This window comes from Ursus maritimus, unplaced genomic scaffold (genome assembly GCF_017311325.1).
Source record: "Ursus maritimus isolate PB19 unplaced genomic scaffold, ASM1731132v1 scaffold_9, whole genome shotgun sequence".
NCBI classification, from domain to species: Eukaryota; Metazoa; Chordata; class Mammalia; order Carnivora; family Ursidae; genus Ursus; species Ursus maritimus.
The window spans coordinates 79,296,572-79,312,560 of NW_024427107.1; the positions used below are offsets into that span (position 1 = coordinate 79,296,572).

The 15,989-nt window shown below is 58.0% G+C and overlaps 1 protein-coding gene and 1 long non-coding RNA gene across 2 annotated transcripts; one reads left to right on the plus strand and one right to left on the minus strand.

The window, feature by feature from the left end:
* Positions 1-398: 398 nt before the first annotated feature.
* LOC121101693 lies at positions 399-7,087 on the minus strand. The gene is made up of 4 exons (XR_005833666.1): positions 5,796-7,087; positions 5,191-5,283; positions 1,814-2,071; positions 399-458 (listed from the first exon to the last, which is right to left on the minus strand). It is a non-coding gene; the product is annotated as an uncharacterized LOC121101693 (long non-coding RNA).
* A 2,803-nt stretch (positions 7,088-9,890) lies between these two features.
* Positions 9,891-11,516, plus strand: LOC103680548 (lymphocyte antigen 6H-like). Its single transcript, XM_008710054.2, has 4 exons — positions 9,891-10,076; positions 10,180-10,263; positions 10,438-10,557; positions 10,854-11,516. The coding sequence occupies exons 2-4, from the start codon at positions 10,212-10,214 to the stop codon at positions 11,096-11,098; spliced, it is 417 nt and encodes a 138-aa protein (XP_008708276.1). The 5' UTR covers positions 9,891-10,076; positions 10,180-10,211; the 3' UTR covers positions 11,099-11,516.
* The last annotated feature ends 4,473 nt before the right edge of the window (positions 11,517-15,989 follow it).

The following is a 15,989-nucleotide window of genomic DNA, read 5'->3' on the forward strand; positions in this document are numbered from 1 at the left end:
TCCACTGCAGCGTGGCTTCTCTGTGGTTAAGGTCGGCTCTGTTACTAGTTTTCCTTTTTCTTCTACTTCTTGGGGATTTATTTTGGCATTCTTTCTATAACTCCTTTGATGTTCACTTCCTTCATTAATGTTGAATCTTTTCTTGTTTTTGGTGTATGGAGAGGAGACCGCACAGCCCCCGAGCGTGGTTAGTGGTCTGCGTGTCTGTGATCGTTCAGTTAGTGTGCTGTCGGAGTCCCATTTCGATTTCTTCTGTGACCCATGAGCTACTAATTAAAATATTTCTTTATTTCCGGGGCGCCTGGGTGGCACAGCGGTTAAAGCGTCTGCCTTCGGCTCAGGGCGTGATCCCGGCGTTCTGGGATCGAGCCCCACATCAGGCTCCTCCGCTGTGAGCCTGCTTCTTCCTCTCCCACTCCCCCTGCTTGTGTTCCCTCTCTCGCTGGCTGTCTCTATCTCTGTCAAATAAATAAATAAAATCTTTAAAAAAAAAATAAAATAAAATAAAATATTTCTTTATTTCCAAATACAGAATTTTCTTTGTGTTAACGGTTTACAGTGGTGATTGGAGTGACTACTTTGTATGATTTGTTTTGTCTGTTGATACTGTAACTGGGTAAGATTGAATTTGTTTGAAGATTTCACGGCTTGCCGTGTTCCACGGTTTTGCCTCAACCTTTACCTCGTCTTACGGTTCAGGTGGATCTCTGGGAACAGCATATATTGGGTTTTTAAAAACTATTCAGACAAACTTTAATCTTTAATTGGAGCATTAAATCCATTTACATTTAATAAATTACAGAGACGTACTTGGGTTTTAATCTACCATATCACTATGACCCTTTATGACCTACCCCGGTGCCCCCATGTTCCCTTTCTCTCTTCGTGACCTTTTCTTGGTGACTTTGTGCATTTTGAGTCATTCCCTTTACTAGTTTGGAAGTGGACACTCCCTTCGGAGGCGTGCCGTGCTGCTCCGGAGACCGCACCGACTGGCGACTGGCGGGGGCGTCACCAGCTGCAGGGGCCTCGCCCCACCCCCGCACGCTGTGCAGCTGTGCTCCACCCCCCACCCCCCACCCCCGCACGCTGTGCAGCTGTGCTCCACCCCCCACCCCCCACCCCCGCACGCTGTGCAGCTGTGCTCCACCCCCCACCCCCCACCCCCGCACGCTGTGCAGCTGTGCTCCACCCCCCACCCCCCCCCCCCGCACGCTGTGCAGCTGTGCTCCACCCCCCACCCCCCCACGCTGTGCAGCTGTGCTCCACCCCCCACCCCCCCACGCTGTGCAGCTGTGCTCCACCCCCCACCCCCCCACGCTGTGCAGCTGTGCTCCACCCCCCACCCCCCCACGCTGTGCAGCTGTGCTCCACCCCCCACCCCCCCACGCTGTGCAGCTGTGCTCCACCCCCCACCCCCCCACGCTGTGCAGCTGTGCTCCACCCCCCACCCCCCCACGCTGTGCAGCTGTGCTCCACCCCCCACCCCCCCACGCTGTGCAGCTGTGCTCCACCCCCCACCCCCCCACGCTGTGCAGCTGTGCTCCACCCCCCACCCCCCCACGCTGTGCAGCTGTGCTCCACCCCCCACCCCCCCACGCTGTGCAGCTGTGCTCCACCCCCCCCCCCCGCAGGCTGTGCAGCTGTGCTCCACCCCCCACCCCCCCACCCCCCGCAGGCTGTGCAGCTGTGCTCCACCCCCCACACCCCCACCCCCCGCAGGCTGTGCAGCTGTGCTCCACTCTGTGCTTAGCTCTGTGTTGTGGGTTTCAATTCTCCCTCTATAAATTTGTCTCCCTCAAGACACACTTACTAATCTTGTTACGAAATCAGTGTCCATGTAGGTTTACCGCTTATTCACCAGTATTTTCCTCATTCCTGGATCCGTCACTTCCAAAGGATGTCCTTAACTTCGGCTGAGGAACACCTCCTACACTTTCTCTTAGTGCAAGCATGCAGCAAGGAACTGGGTTCTGTTTCTCTGACGACGGTTTTCTCTCAACTTTATTTTGGAACTTTCGCTGCACGGAGAACGCTAGGTTGTCATCTCCTTTCTTCCGCTTCGCAGTTGCTGTCAAGAATTCAGGGATCATTCTAGTGTCACCCCTTAGTAGGTGATCTTTTTCTCTGGCTCATTAAAAGATGGCAAGGACTGGGGAGACGAGGCGCAGGGCCCTGCCTCACCTGGTCTGGAGCCGGCCAGGGCCACCACTGCAGGAGCACAGCGAGGAGGCCACAGCTCGGCACGGTCCCTCCACCTCCCAGGCCTGCAGGTGCAGGCAGCAGGCCCAGCAGCCTGGGAGGGGCAGATGAGGGGGCAGGGGCTGGACACACTCATTCCCTCCCCAGAGAGAGAGCCCCTCCCTGGGGGGATGCGGAGATGGGGGGCGTCACCCGGGCACCTGGCGCTGAGACCAGGGAGTGTGGGGGCCTGACCACAATGTGCCTGGCCCCTCACTGCAGCCTGGGCAGGTGCCAGGGCAGGAGGAGAGTCTGGAGCACACTGCCCCAGCAGGGCTCCTTCCGCCAGCCCCGCCCCTCCCCACCCTACCTGCCTTCCCCCAGCCTGCAGGAAATGGAAACTTAGAGCCTCTGGGCTCCTCCTCCCACCCCTCCGCCCCTTCTCACCCAGCCCCACCCTGCCTCCCCTGCTCTGGCAGGCTGCCTGCACCCTCCCCGCCCCCAGCCTCCCCCCTCCCCAGGAAGGGGCAGCAGGAAGCAGGGTGGCCAGCAACCTCTGAGCCCAGCCCCGCAAGAACTTGGCCCTCCCACCCAGAGCAGGAGTGCTGGGCCCGAGAGTCACCGACCCAGCCTCAGGGGGCCTTCTGAAAACGGGATAAGCATTACTGTCTCTGAGTGTAGGTGTAGGAGGGGTAAGAACAGAGGAATACCACCTGGGAAGCAGTAAGTGCCAGGGATGGAGGCCGAGGTGCCTATTAGCAGGAGAGGGGCGTGGGGTCCACAGGGGTCTTGCCACTGCCCGAGCCTGGGGCTCTGACCGAAGAAGCTCTCTAAAGGCCTGAGATATAAGGAAGCCCCTTCAGGTTACTTTCCAAGTCAGTATGACCCTACAGAAACTCTGTTTAAGCCAAAAGCCTGATCTAGGGCCCACCAAGCACACATCACGCACCTGCTTCGTAGATGAGTCATGTAAAGGAAAACCGTCTTGCCCTCAACGTGTGGACCAATTCTGCTCTCCGCGTTCCTTGCCATTAAACGTATGATTCCTGCCTATATGCTATTCTATCAACTTTAGAGCTTTTACAAGATGTAAAAAAGCATAAAACCCTGTAAAAACTGCTCGTTCTCTGGAGCACTAGACGTAGTTTTGGAATGTTGGTGAAGTCCACAGCCCACGGCCTAAGAAAATTCTGGAGACATCTTTGGTGCAAAAAGGTGGTTTTATTAAAGCACGGGGGCAGGACCCGTGGGCAGAAAGAGAAGCAGAAGCACGGGGGTCAGGAGGAGTGGCCCATTATATACTCTCAAGTTGGGAGGGGGTTAGGGACAGCACAAGCCTCCCAGGTATTCTGCAAGCAGGGTTTCCAGGACCCGGAGGGGGCAGCTATTGTCAGGAGAAGGTCATGTATTACTGTTTCATAAAAACTCGGTCATGAGACCCCTCAGATGTATATCGGTGGGTCCCATGCGTGGGGGTGATTGCCAATATGTATCTTGGGGGGCAGAGATGAAGGAAGTTTGCAAAAGAATTTTTGTATGTTAAAGTAGACTTAAGGGTCCTGGGGGTCGGGCTATGATTGCCCGTTGCCCTTAGCAAAGTGTCAACATCGAGAGAGTTGAGCTCCTGGAAGAAGGTCACTCTGCCTGTTTCAAGGACCTGTCGGTGGGCTGTAGGAAGTAAAGACATTTAATAATTTTTCTTTTGCCTGTGTTTCCCGCCATCACACTTTCTTCCCTGTGAACAGCACATTCCCCCAGCAGCTTTCCTGACTTGGGCTCAAATAAAACTCTTTCTTACTTTTATTTTTATTTATTTATTTTTTAAGATTTTATTTATTTGACAGAGAGAGAGACAGCCAGCGAGAGAGGGAACACAAGCAGGGGGAGTGGGAGAGGAAAAAGCAGGCTCCCAGCGGAAGAGCCTGATGCGGGGCTCGATCCCAGAACGCCGGGATCACGCCCTGAGCCGAAGGCAGACGCTTAACGACTGAGCCACCCAGGCGCCCCTCTTTCTTACTTCTAAAGATCCGTAAGGGTTTGTTCATTTTTTGTCGCAAGGCTCCCAGTGTTCTCCAGGTCAAGTACAATTTCCTGACCCTGGCTTTGGAGGCCTGTCGCCCTCGCAGCCTTCCAGGATAACTTCCCCTCCCAAGAGGAGTCCTGTGGGACAGCTGGCTTCTCCCCTCTCAGGCTGTGCACAGCTGGGAGTCTGGAGAGGACGTGCCCTCCCCCACCTCGCAGTGCTCATCCTGGGGGAGGGGGCTCAGTCACCTCTGACAGAGTGAAAGACCCCAAACCATGCTGGAAATCAGGAGGACTCAGAAACGTAACCTCACAGGCCCCTCCCCCCACACCCTGCCTCAGTCCCCGGGGCCAGCGACCCTTGATCTCAGGGTTGTGAGTTCAAACCCCACAACCTGTGTGCAGATGACATAAAAATAAAAACCTTAAGATACAAGAAGGAAGATGGAGAGGGAAACAAGCCTGCAGAGTCTCACCATCGCAGATACACGCGCGCGCGTACTCTCCCCACGGAGTAGGACAGAGACTACACCCCATCAGTGGGAATGACCCCTCACATCATTTAACAGGCACAAAATCGTCCATTGTTTGTACAACTCTGAATTTCCCCAGGGACGGCCTATTCCTCCCTCACTGAGTTTCTCAGTCGTTCACAAAGAAATCCTGTGGGTTCTGCCCTCAGAGCACCTGGGACCGACCTCTGCCCTGGCTCACAGTCACCTCGGCCAGATCCTGGCCTGCACCCCTCTTCCCCCTACCTCACCCCCCTCAGCTGTTTCTAGAACATTCCAGGCACACTTCACACCAACTGCTCTCTCTCCTTTTTCTGTCTTTGCTCAAATATCCCTTTCTCCAGCTTGAAATTACACAATTAAGTTTAAAATTACAGCTTCACCCCCACCATGCTCCAGACTCCGGCTGCGAAGCCCCTGCTCCACGCTGACCTTCCTGTCCAGCCCCCCTAACAGCAAACACGTTCCTTCTTACCGTGTGTCATAACCCAAGTTTCACCGAGGCAAAGAAAGTCCTTTTTTCGCTGGTGCCCGGCAAGCAGCTGGCACAGCCTGTTAGGAATGGGCGCTAAGAGAGCAAGGGAAGCATGAATGGGGCGCGCAGAGGCGACCTGCGGAAGGTCACAGCCCTGATTGCAATTATTGGGGCTATGGAAAGGAGATTTGTCGAGCTTCCTTTACTTGTTGCCAAATCCATTTATATTCTCACTACCAGGCTTGAAAGAGACCCTCCCTCTCCCTTCTTGCACATTTGCATTAGAAGTCCCAGGAGGACAGCGCAGTCCTGCCCACAGCTTGGTCCCTCACCCCGCCCTGCACGCAGGGGTCTCACGGAACGCTGCTCTCCCCTTATCTCAGACGTCTCTTTCTGCCACCCAGCCCCTCCTCTCTGCCCCCAGCAGCTGGCCTGCCACCGAGCTGGTGCCAGGTTTGGAGCTGAGGATGGAGAAGCCTCTTCCAGGGTTTGGGGTACCCTCCCCCCCCAGCCAGTGGGGCATGGGGAGCCACTGGCTTCTGCCTTGGCTCTCCTGCGAGTGTGCACACTGACACGCTCCCGGGACCCCATCTTGTGGAGCTCACCTGTGGGGGCCTGGGAACTCGAGGCTGCAGGCCGGGCAGTGCAGGGGTCTGGGGGGGGGGGTCCGCCGTATGCGGGCCTTGCACTTCCGGAGCCCTAGTTAACCTTGTCCTACAGGGCTTCCCACTCCCCATTGCCCCGGGCCTGTCAGGCTCAGGAACACGCGGAGGGAGGGATCCCAGTGAATCAAGAGCCCAGACCGGATCATTCTTGCTCAGTTAGTGAAGCTGCTGTCTTCCATCCTGCCGTCATCGGGATACACACCCGGCTTATACAGCGACCCCATTCTCTGTCTTCAGGGACTCCAGGTGCGGGGTTGGGTGGGGGTAGTGCTCAGCTGGCGGAAACTCCGCACAGTGGGGCAGGAGGCAGCCTGCAGGGAGGGGCCTGGGCAGGGTGGGAGCTGAGGCGGCGTCAAACAACCTTGAAGGGGGAGGATTCGCGCTGTAGAGCTGTGTTCAGTCTCAGCCCTGGAGGCTGAAAGTCCAAAGCCAAGGTCGGTAGGACTGTGCTCCTTCTGCAACCTACAGGGAAGACTCGCCTTGCCTCCCGTGCTTCTGGTGCTGGCCTGCCGTCCTTGGCAGTCCTTGGCTTGTGGCCAGCACTCTCCCGTCTCGGCCCCTGCGGTCGCTTGGCACTCCTCTCCCTGCACGCCGGTCCTCTAAGAAGGACTGTCCCCCAGAACATCTCTCCCTAGCCAATTACGTCTTCCGTGACCCAACTCCAGATAAGGTCAAATTCACTGGGGGTTAGGACTTGGATGCATCTTTTGGGGAACACAGTTCAACCCAGAAGAGGGGAGATGGGAGACTGACAACCGGCAAGGGGACTGAGCCACTGTGGGCAAGGGGAGCCATGTGTGAAAGGGGCAGCCAGGAGGCAGCCAGGGCTGTTGGATCACCTGAAGATACTGGTGTGAACCCATGGTTCCCGTGAGCACAGGCACAGAAGTGCCACAGGTGTCCAGGCATGAGTGACAGCGTCGGCGTGTGTCTCCTGGCTCTGGGCCCTGAGAGAGTCTGGGGGCAGTGACACGCAGCAGTGGCAAGCATATCTACAGTTTGACCCTAGAACGGCTCTCCACCTAGAAGAACCAGGGCTCCGGGGAGAAACAGCTGCTCCAGGGCTGGATCCGGGAAAGAACAGGATGAGCCTGGAACATTCCTTACTCCAGAAAGCCGGGATGTGCTCCCTGCACACCGCAGACACAGCAGAACACAGAGGCCAGCTCTAAGGGCTCTGAGCACCAAATCTGGGATCATGTGAGCATCAGAGCGGGATCAGCCGACACAACCAAGGGCACAGCCCCGGCTGCAAAGCGCGAATAAAGCAATGCCGAGCAGCGGGAGGAGGGGGCCGGCCTCCTTCAGCTCTGGGCTCTGGGGCAGACAGCAGCTCTGAGCGCAAGCTCCAGCCCTGGGCACTGGGTCTACATCACCGCTCGGGACACCAGTGGCCTCGGCTGGGACATGGTAGGACAGGGTCCACCAGGAACGTTGTGGGGCTCCCTGGAAGTCGTGGAGCACATGGGTGTTCACCTCATTCCCCGTCTGCACTGCCTCTTGGATGCATCGAGACTGTGCCATCTGAACACTTCAGATTGGGTGCCTTTCCCGTGCACCCTCCCCAACCCAGCCCTTTTCTCCCACGCCTCCCAGGCCCATCCTCAAACCTGCAGGTGCGCCTGGGAGCCCGGCAGCTGCCTCGTGCTGACTGCAAGGACCCCGACAGGGCTTTTAAAAATATATTATCTTTAATGAAATTCTTATTTCTTTGGGTTACACACCCAGCCTGTGTTCCTTGTAGAGGCTTGGAAACCCGCCGAAGGAACAGAGGAAGGCCTTTCTAGCCCTTCTGCGTCTCCCTGGGCCCAGAGCCCAGACAGGCGACTCCGGGAGGTGTTTCCAGGCAGGGCACAGGCCTGTAGGAGGAAGCCAGCCTCGGTGTTGCCAACTCACAGGGCTCCCTCAAGGGCAGCTGCTGGGGCGAGCTGCCAGTATGGTCTCAGCTGCACGATGCTCAGTGCAAGCCTGGGACTGCCAAGTGGGTGGGCCACTGGGACCTCTGGCACAGCGGCCCCGCCGGCAGCTGGGGCAGGATCCAGCCTCCACCCACCTGATGCCGGCAAAACCCCTCTCTCCCCCAGACTGACAACCACAAAGGTCTCCAGACATGGACAAATGTCCTCTGGCAGGGACCACTGCCCCCAGCTGGGACATACCGGTCCCCTTCTGTGCGGTTTCACTGCCCAGCCCCGTCACTGCGGTGGGCGGTGGCCCTCGCCTCCCATCCTCACCGACCACAGACCACGGGCTGTGAGAGAGAGCGCAGGTCCCGCAGGTCCCCGCACGTGCACTACGGCACACTTGGCGCCCCCCCCTTCCTTCTCTTTTATATTCGTGATGGGGCTTAGCCTCTTTGTGCGCCTGCTCGTAAGTCAGACTTCCCCATGGGTCGTACATACAGGGAAAAACGTAGCACAGCCGCCCTCCAGCTCCATCCGCGCCCGGGCGTCCCCTGGGGCTCCGCAGCGCGCCCGGTGGGTAAGGGGGCCCCAGTACTGAAGGTCACGGTGTCAACAGGGGAAGCGGGCAGGGCGGGAGGGGCACAGTTCAGCCCCCACCCGGCGCCACCCTTTCGGCGCCCGATCGCACCGAGGTCTGACTTGGTGGAAACAGTCCCTTGCGTGCGGGCTGCTCCTTCTTCGCAGAGGCGCATCGGAACTCTGTTGTCACCCCCAAGCTCCCCTCCCCAAGACGGTTTCTGCAGGCTTCCCGGCAGTGCCGCGCGCCACCACGCCCATGCCGCTGGCTCTGGCCGCTTGCTCCTTGTTGGCAAGATTGGACTAAGGAGAATTTGGACCTTCAGGGACCCTTTAGGAAACTGAAGACCCGCCCCAAACTGGTTCCTCCGAGACCTCTCTGTTCCACGCTGGCTTTTACTGCCCGCAGCCTCCCTGCCCGTCCTTGAGTGTCCTTCAAACCCCCACCTCCTCCCTCCCTCCCCCCGTTCTGGGGCCACTCACACCCGAGGCTGCCCGCCACCACTGGGGGCTCCCAGGGCCTCAGGGACCGAAACAGCAACCTCGGAGGCTGATTCGGAAACACTGTTTCATCCACTCAGATGAGCCCCCCCCCACGGCTGCTCGGCCTCTCCCGAGCGCCCCCACCAGAACGCAGTCCGGGGTCTGGGCAGGTGATCTCCGGTTGTCTCATCCGCAGAAACACAATTCACATCAAAATAGAAAGTGGGGCAAAGGACAGAACCAAGTCTTTTATGTAAACGAGAGAATTGTGTATGACTTGCGGCTGGCTGGGGTTTTGGAATAAAGCTACGCCCTATGTGTACCTGCCTGGACGTTTGTGCGTGCCCTGGGCTGTGTCTGTATATGACCTTGCCCTGACCTCTGCATAATAGGAGCAAATTAATTTATAAAATCCCATAGAGAAGACTGTTCTGTTCTAATTTGCTTACACAGAAATAAGTGTTCACATAAAATGTCCCTAACACTCTTATAAATATAGAAACTAACCAAATACTGTTCAAGTTTCTGTGATTTAGGTAAACCTTTGGTAAAATAAGACTAGTGTAATATCGTTGGTTTAATCAAAACAGTTGTCTCCTGAGTTGTCGGCCTGAAGTCTGACGTGAGCACACATCTTTATCCTGAGTTTGCTAGTCCGATAAGCTACTGCTACGTCCGTGGGGTGTCTAAGATTATAAAAATTGTAAATCCACCCAAGAACAAGAGTACGTAGAAAGGAGCTGCTCGACACCCATTACTACGAGTCTATCAAGGGCAGCAGAAAAAAAAAAAAAAACAACAATGTATTTAACATTCAAAAAAATTTTTTCTGCTTTTGTGATTTTGAGGGGTACTTTTTGGGGAGAATGCACAGAGGATAGGACAGGCTTATGGACCTGGGGGGTGGGGGCCAGGGCGGGAAGAGAGACAGATGGAGAGGTCTCAGCTTTACAGCTGGGGAGGGCCCCATGGCCTCAGAGAGACCTCTGGAAGTGGAGCCAGAAACAGGGGGGGGGGGCACCCAACTTTCTCCTGGAATTTCCCCAAAGCCACTGTTGGTTGACTAGGTGAGGCCCCCTCCTGGCCTGGGACTCAGGATCCCGCCTGGGGGGTGACAGCTACTCCGGAAGAGGAGGGCGGCAGGAGAGCCCGGCCCCAGCTTCCTCCTGGTGGGGCACAGGATGCTGGGGGAGGATTTCGTGGGCCTCAGGAGAAGCAGCTCCTTGCCAGCGCACCGGAGGGGACCTGACGCTAGCAGGTGAGTGAGGCAGGAGGGAGCCGGCTGCCTGGCGAGGGCTCAGCCAAGGAGGGCCAGGGTCTGGGGAAGGGAGGCAGCAGCCTGAACCTGGGGCACCCCGCAGGCACCTCCCACATCGTGTCCTCTCCAGGAGCCATGAGACACATCCATCCCTTCTTGCTGGCCGTCCTGCTGTGCTCGGAGTGTGGTGAGCAGCCAGGGCCGTGCTGGGGGGCATGGCCGGGAATCCCCTGTGAGGGGCCGTGTGTGCACATGGGAGGGGTCGGTCCTCCAGGCACCCAGAGGGTGGGAAGGGGCCCTCGAGCTGTGGCTCTGGCCTGAAGGGGTCTAACTGCATCCTTCCTGCGGGCCCGCTGGCCAGCCCTGAGCCTTCAGTGCTACAGCTGTGCTGAAGTGGAGAACAGCAGCCCGTGCCAGCCCTCCCAGTGTCTGATGCAGGGCGTCTGCTACACTAGTGACATAACCTTGACCTTGGACGACGGTGAGTGCCCAGCACTCGGAGGGAGGGGGCGGTTCAAGGAGCTCTGCTCTGAGGCTCCCCCAGCCTCTCAGAGGAGTGTGGGTTTGGCAGGGGCCACTCTCCAGCCTGCCTCAACTTCCCCATCCACATGGAGCGGGGCGTCCTCCAGAGGCCTTTTCAGGGAGGGGGCGGGATGGGACTCCAGCAGAGGGATGGATGGCCAAGTGCCCCCAGGGAGCGGGTGGCCAGGGAAGACCCCAGGAGGCTGAGAGCGGACGGGGGCCTCTCATGCCAGGCTCCTCCCTTCTTGCCCACAGGAAATCGGGTGAAGTACCAGCAGAAGGGGTGTGCCCCCTCCTGTGAGGAAGTCTCCCGCATACTGCAGCAGCTTTCCCAGAGCAGCGGCCCCGGCAATCTGGGCCTGCTGGGCCTAACGAAGCTTGAAGTGCAGGGTTTGAGGTGCTGTGAAAGGGACCTCTGTAATGGGGGCACACTGCCCCTGGGCCCTGGCGGGGGGCTCCTGCTCAGCCTAGGGCTCATCTTCCTCTGGGCCCTGCTGTGAGCAGCCCTGACTCCAGCACAGAAAGCAGGGCGTCGTCCTGAACAGAGTCACGCAGCAGGCACGTGAAGCAAGCTCGCTGTCCCACCCTTGCACACGCACACGCGCACACACACACACACACACACACACACACACACACCGTCCACACACATGCATCCCCACGCACAGACTCTGCAGACCCTCGGCCACTCCCGCCCAACCCACCTGGCCAGCCCCAGCCTCAGGCCCCCAGTACCCCGCTCTGCCAACAAGCCCAGCCCGTTTTGCAAACACCATCAGCGAACCACCGCCCCAAGCTGCAGACACTGCTGCGCTCTGACCAGACGGGCCTGTAGGAGAGCAAAGCCCACAGCCCAGCCCGGGGTCCTGCTCCCCATGTGCCAGCCAGCGCAAGGAGAAAATAAACCCTTTCCATATCTTCCTGTTCTCTGCTTGCCATTCGGCCCCCTAGGGGAGGGTGGGTGGCCCTGGGGCCTGCCTGGGAGGGACACGGAACTACCGCTTGGTTTTCCCTCAGCCAGGCGAGTGACCATGGTCCCAGGGGCTAGGAGCAGTGGTCACTTCTGGAGGGGTTAGCTCTGCTCAGCTGGGTGGGGGTTCCCCCTTGTCCCCATGAAGCGTTTCCTCCAACGCACGCTACCTTCCCCCCCAGCTCTTGCGGGAAGCCTCCATACGGAGCCTCTGCCCAGGGCCTCCGGTGGCTGATGCGCTGGTGGGGGGGGGGGGCTTCAGCAGAGGTAGGTGGTGGTGATGATGGAAGAGGGGGTCTTGGCTGCTTCCTTTCCTCTTTCACACATTTCCTCTTTCACACATGTCCTCTTTCACACGATTCCTCTTTTACACATTTCCTCTTTCACACATTCTTCCCCTCGAGTTCCTGCCCCCAAAGGTGACCCCAGAGCTCAGAGCCCCCCCACCCCCGCAGCCCACAGGACCAGCTCCTCCGCATGGGATGGAAAGCCCAGAGCTTCATCTCCTCCCTAGGTCCCCCCAGTCACCTCTTCCCGGAAGAAAAGCCCCCTCCCTCCCCGCCCGGTCCAGCAAACCCCCAGTGCGGCTCTGGGAACTCCACGGGATTGTCAGTCTCGGGTCTGCAGGGCCTGGAGACCAGGGCAGAGCCTTCCCTTCACAAGCAGGGAAACTGAGGCACAGGGAGCCTCATGCCAGTCTGTGCCAAAGACAAGGAACCAGAAGTGCCACCCTGGCCCACATGTGACCTCTGTGCCCCCCCGGAGCCGACCAAGTGACGTCTCCCTCTGGCCCCTTTGCTTCCGAGCGGAAAAGACTGGCAGACCCAGCCTCACCCCCAAACAAGGCTAGGGGCTGCTGAAGGAAGTACAGGGCCTGGGGAAGGGGAAACCAGCCCCACAGGGACAGGTCTTGGGGGCAGAGCAGGGTCTCTGCGGTCTGGAAATGTGATGCCTCTTCCCCAACGCCCCTCCTTCCAGCATCTCCCAACTCACCCCCCCCCCATGGTGCCAGCCACAACCATACACCCCGACTCCACACCCCCAGAGCGACATACCGACCGTGCCATGCAGTGGGGGGGACTCCGGGGGGGGCAGGGGGTGCTTTGTGGGCCATCTCCCACCTCCTGACCTCACCCTGCTGTCCCCCGGTGACCTTGGGCAAGGGCCCACCCCCTGGCCTGCCGCAGTGAATCCACTCTGCGGTGACCAGGGCCTTCCACGTGGGCCGGCACAGGCCAAGGGACGCAGCCGGGCCCTGTCCCCTGCCGCGGCGGTAGGCGCAGCCAGAGCCCCCGGCCCGCGTGCTCAGCTCACGGCGACCTCCTCCCCCTGGGCTTCTTCATCGCTCCACCTGATAAGTGTTACTAATTTCTGAGAGTATCTCACACGTGTCTTTTCGTTTTGATTGTTATATCATGATAGCAGGCAAACTGTTTTCACTGTTAATATTCTTAAATATCAGTGGGTTACCCAAACATATTCTCTGTTAATATATGAAGAGATTTTCTTATGTTTCTTCTTCCAATTGCTAAGTTCTCCATTTTCAATTTGCATTTTGATCCGTCAGAAATGTGTTCTTCATACCACCCCAGCCCTCACCCAAAAGGGTCAGGGGCAGAGTTCATCCTTCTCCGATCGGCTGCTGGGACCCCCCACACCCCCTGCAGCCCTGGGGGGGGGGAAGTGGCCCACACCCCCCCACACTCTTACCTCCCACAGAGACTACTCCATGCTGCTTTTCAAACGCTTCAGCTTTTCGTCCTGAAATAGGTTCGCACTTACAAAGAAGTTCCAAAAATAGAACAGAGTTCCTACGTCCCTTCACTCCACCCCACCCAGTGTTAACTTCTTACATAACCAGGGTCAGCACCAGGAGGTCAGCCTTGATGCGGACTCTCAGGTCGGCCTGCAGACCCTGGGCCGAGTCCCCCGCTGCACACACGGGGCTACCCTGGGGTCCAGAGCCTAGTCCTGGGGGCAGCACGACATCCGCGGTCCTCACCCCGGGCCGGCGCCTCCACCTTTCCGGCCGTTTCCGGCGGCCAAGGCCCAAGGCAGACTTCCAGGGTCTTCACGCCACCTCGTTCTAAGAACTTCATTAATCATAACTATTCGTCCTCTTGACCGTGGACACTTCCTAAGGGTTACCCACCTGTTTGTGAGCTGGAAAGGTCCCGGGGGCTGCAGGAGGCCCAGGTCCAACCCGTTGCCCCCACCCCACCCCTACAGCCCACCCTGGGCAGTTCCTGTGTGAGGGAGGCCCGTGGGCACGGTCTCCAACAACAGCGGCCTTGCACTTGAATTCAAGTGGGTCTGTCTGTGTGGCCTCAGCGTCTGTCCTGCCCGGTCCTACTGCACGGTTAGGAAGGCGAGCCCCTCGGGCACTCCCCCTTCTGTGCAACGGGTGGGTGGCCTCACTTGCCTCCCTGGCCCAGCGGCTGGTCACACTTGTTCGGGAGGCCTCCTGGCGTGCAAGGTGTCGAGGGAGCAGAGTGCACGAGTGGGTGTGGTGTGTGCATGGGGTCGAGCACAGAGTGTGAGTGCGTGTCGTGTGCGAGCTATGTGTGTTGTGTGTGCCCAGGGAGGGGGCGCAACACCAGCAGAGCTGCATGGGTGAGCTTTGGGGGAGGGCAAGGCCCTGGTGGCCTTCCAGTGTCCTGTTCCCCGGAGGCCCTGGCCCAGGCTGAGTAGCAGAGGGAAGGTGAGGGGCCCTGAAACGGTGGGCTCATCTGGCCCGGAAGGCAGCAGGTCAAGGCACCGGGCACCCCAGAACGCCCGACTGAAGCCTTCCCCAACCCCCTTGGCCATTTCCACCGCAGCTGACGTAGATAAAATCTGCCAGAACGGGAAAGCCGCTGCGGAAAACAATGCAGGGACTCAGCGCCCAAGGTCTGAGGGGCCTGGCCAGAGCCTGCCCTTCCTGCCTGCGTTTCCAAGGCTGGAGGTGGGGGCCGGAGAGAGAGGGGGTGGGGTGGACTCGTGAAGCCCCCTCCCCCACCCTCCCCACTGATGAGGGAGCAGAAGGCAAGCTGAGGACAAAGCAAAAGCTGACACCCCACAGCCCCCCCACCTGTGACATTCCTCCAGGAAACTCCCAACTTTCTTCATGCTAATGATGTGGTTGTGGAATATCGGTGAGGTTCAGTGGGTGGAGTCCGGAGCCAAGGACCAAGAAGGAATTCTTGAGGTGTCTTTGGTGCAAAATGGTGGTTTATTAAAGCTCGGGGACAGGACCCGTGGGCAGAAAGAGCTGCTGCCCCGGGTTGTGAGGGGGCTGATTCTATACTATGGGGTTGGGGGAGGTAAGGGAATGGGAAGTTTTCTAAAGGATTTTTGTATCTTAAAGAAGATGCACAGGATACCAGAGGCCTTGTTACTGTCAAGTGAAGGTTGTTTTTCCCTCTAGTAAGGCATTAGCATGAAGACAGCTGGGAACTTCCTGGAGGCTGCAGATTATAAGGACGTTTAATTGCATCTACATTTCCTTCTGGAAGCTAGGTTACTGATAGAGGTGCTTTGTTCTTGTAGACCGCCAAGACATTTGTAAACTGAGGGAGACAAGTCTTGCAGGATTGTGGTCTCCATAGGTTAACTCTCTTTGTCCTTTAGGGCAGCCAGGAGCACTGAGGAAGTTCACATACATCCCATGGGAGGGGGGTTGCGGGGTGTCAGTTTCTGCTTTGTCCCCAGCTTGCCTTCCGTTCCCCCATCATGTCCCTCCCTGAGCCATTGTGACCCTTAAATCTTTAAGGTTGTGGAAGGTGGAAGGTCTCATCCTCTGTAACTTCTTTGTGCTCAGCAGGGCATAGAGAGCTCCCTACCTGTGGGTCAGCACTGGTCAGTTGGGGAATGTGTAGGAAAGCTATGAAGGGCGGAGGCAGCCGAATCTGCCGCTGACAGTGAGGAAGTGTCTGTGCGGGTGGTGAGGGTCACCGTCCGTGTGAGGCCGTGGACGCGAGGGAGCCTCGGCACGCAGTGGAGAGATATTGAAGAAGACAACATATTAAGATCAGTACGGCTATAAGGATGAGAAATCCGATAAAGAGACCCTTAATAGTTGACCACAGTCCTTTTCCGAGCCGGGAGCTTAACCACTCCCTGAGTGAGAGAGAGGGGCTTTGTCGAGCCCCAGTTTGGGTATCCGTGTCTTTTAATAGTCCTGTGACATGTTTGTGGCAATCTGGGATGTACACACAGCATTCTGTTCGGTGACGGCACACGTGCCACCCTGTGCTGCTGTCAGGACGTCGAAGGCCACCCTGTTTTGTGGAGGCGCTCTGCACGTGTGGGCAACTTCAGTATTGAGTGAGGAGATGCTGTCTGGTGACTCACTGAAAGCCTTCGTGGTATAGTGATTAAGGGCTGCTACCTGCCAGATGACACTTTCCAGCCCGACGCATGGAAGAAAAACGGACGCTAGG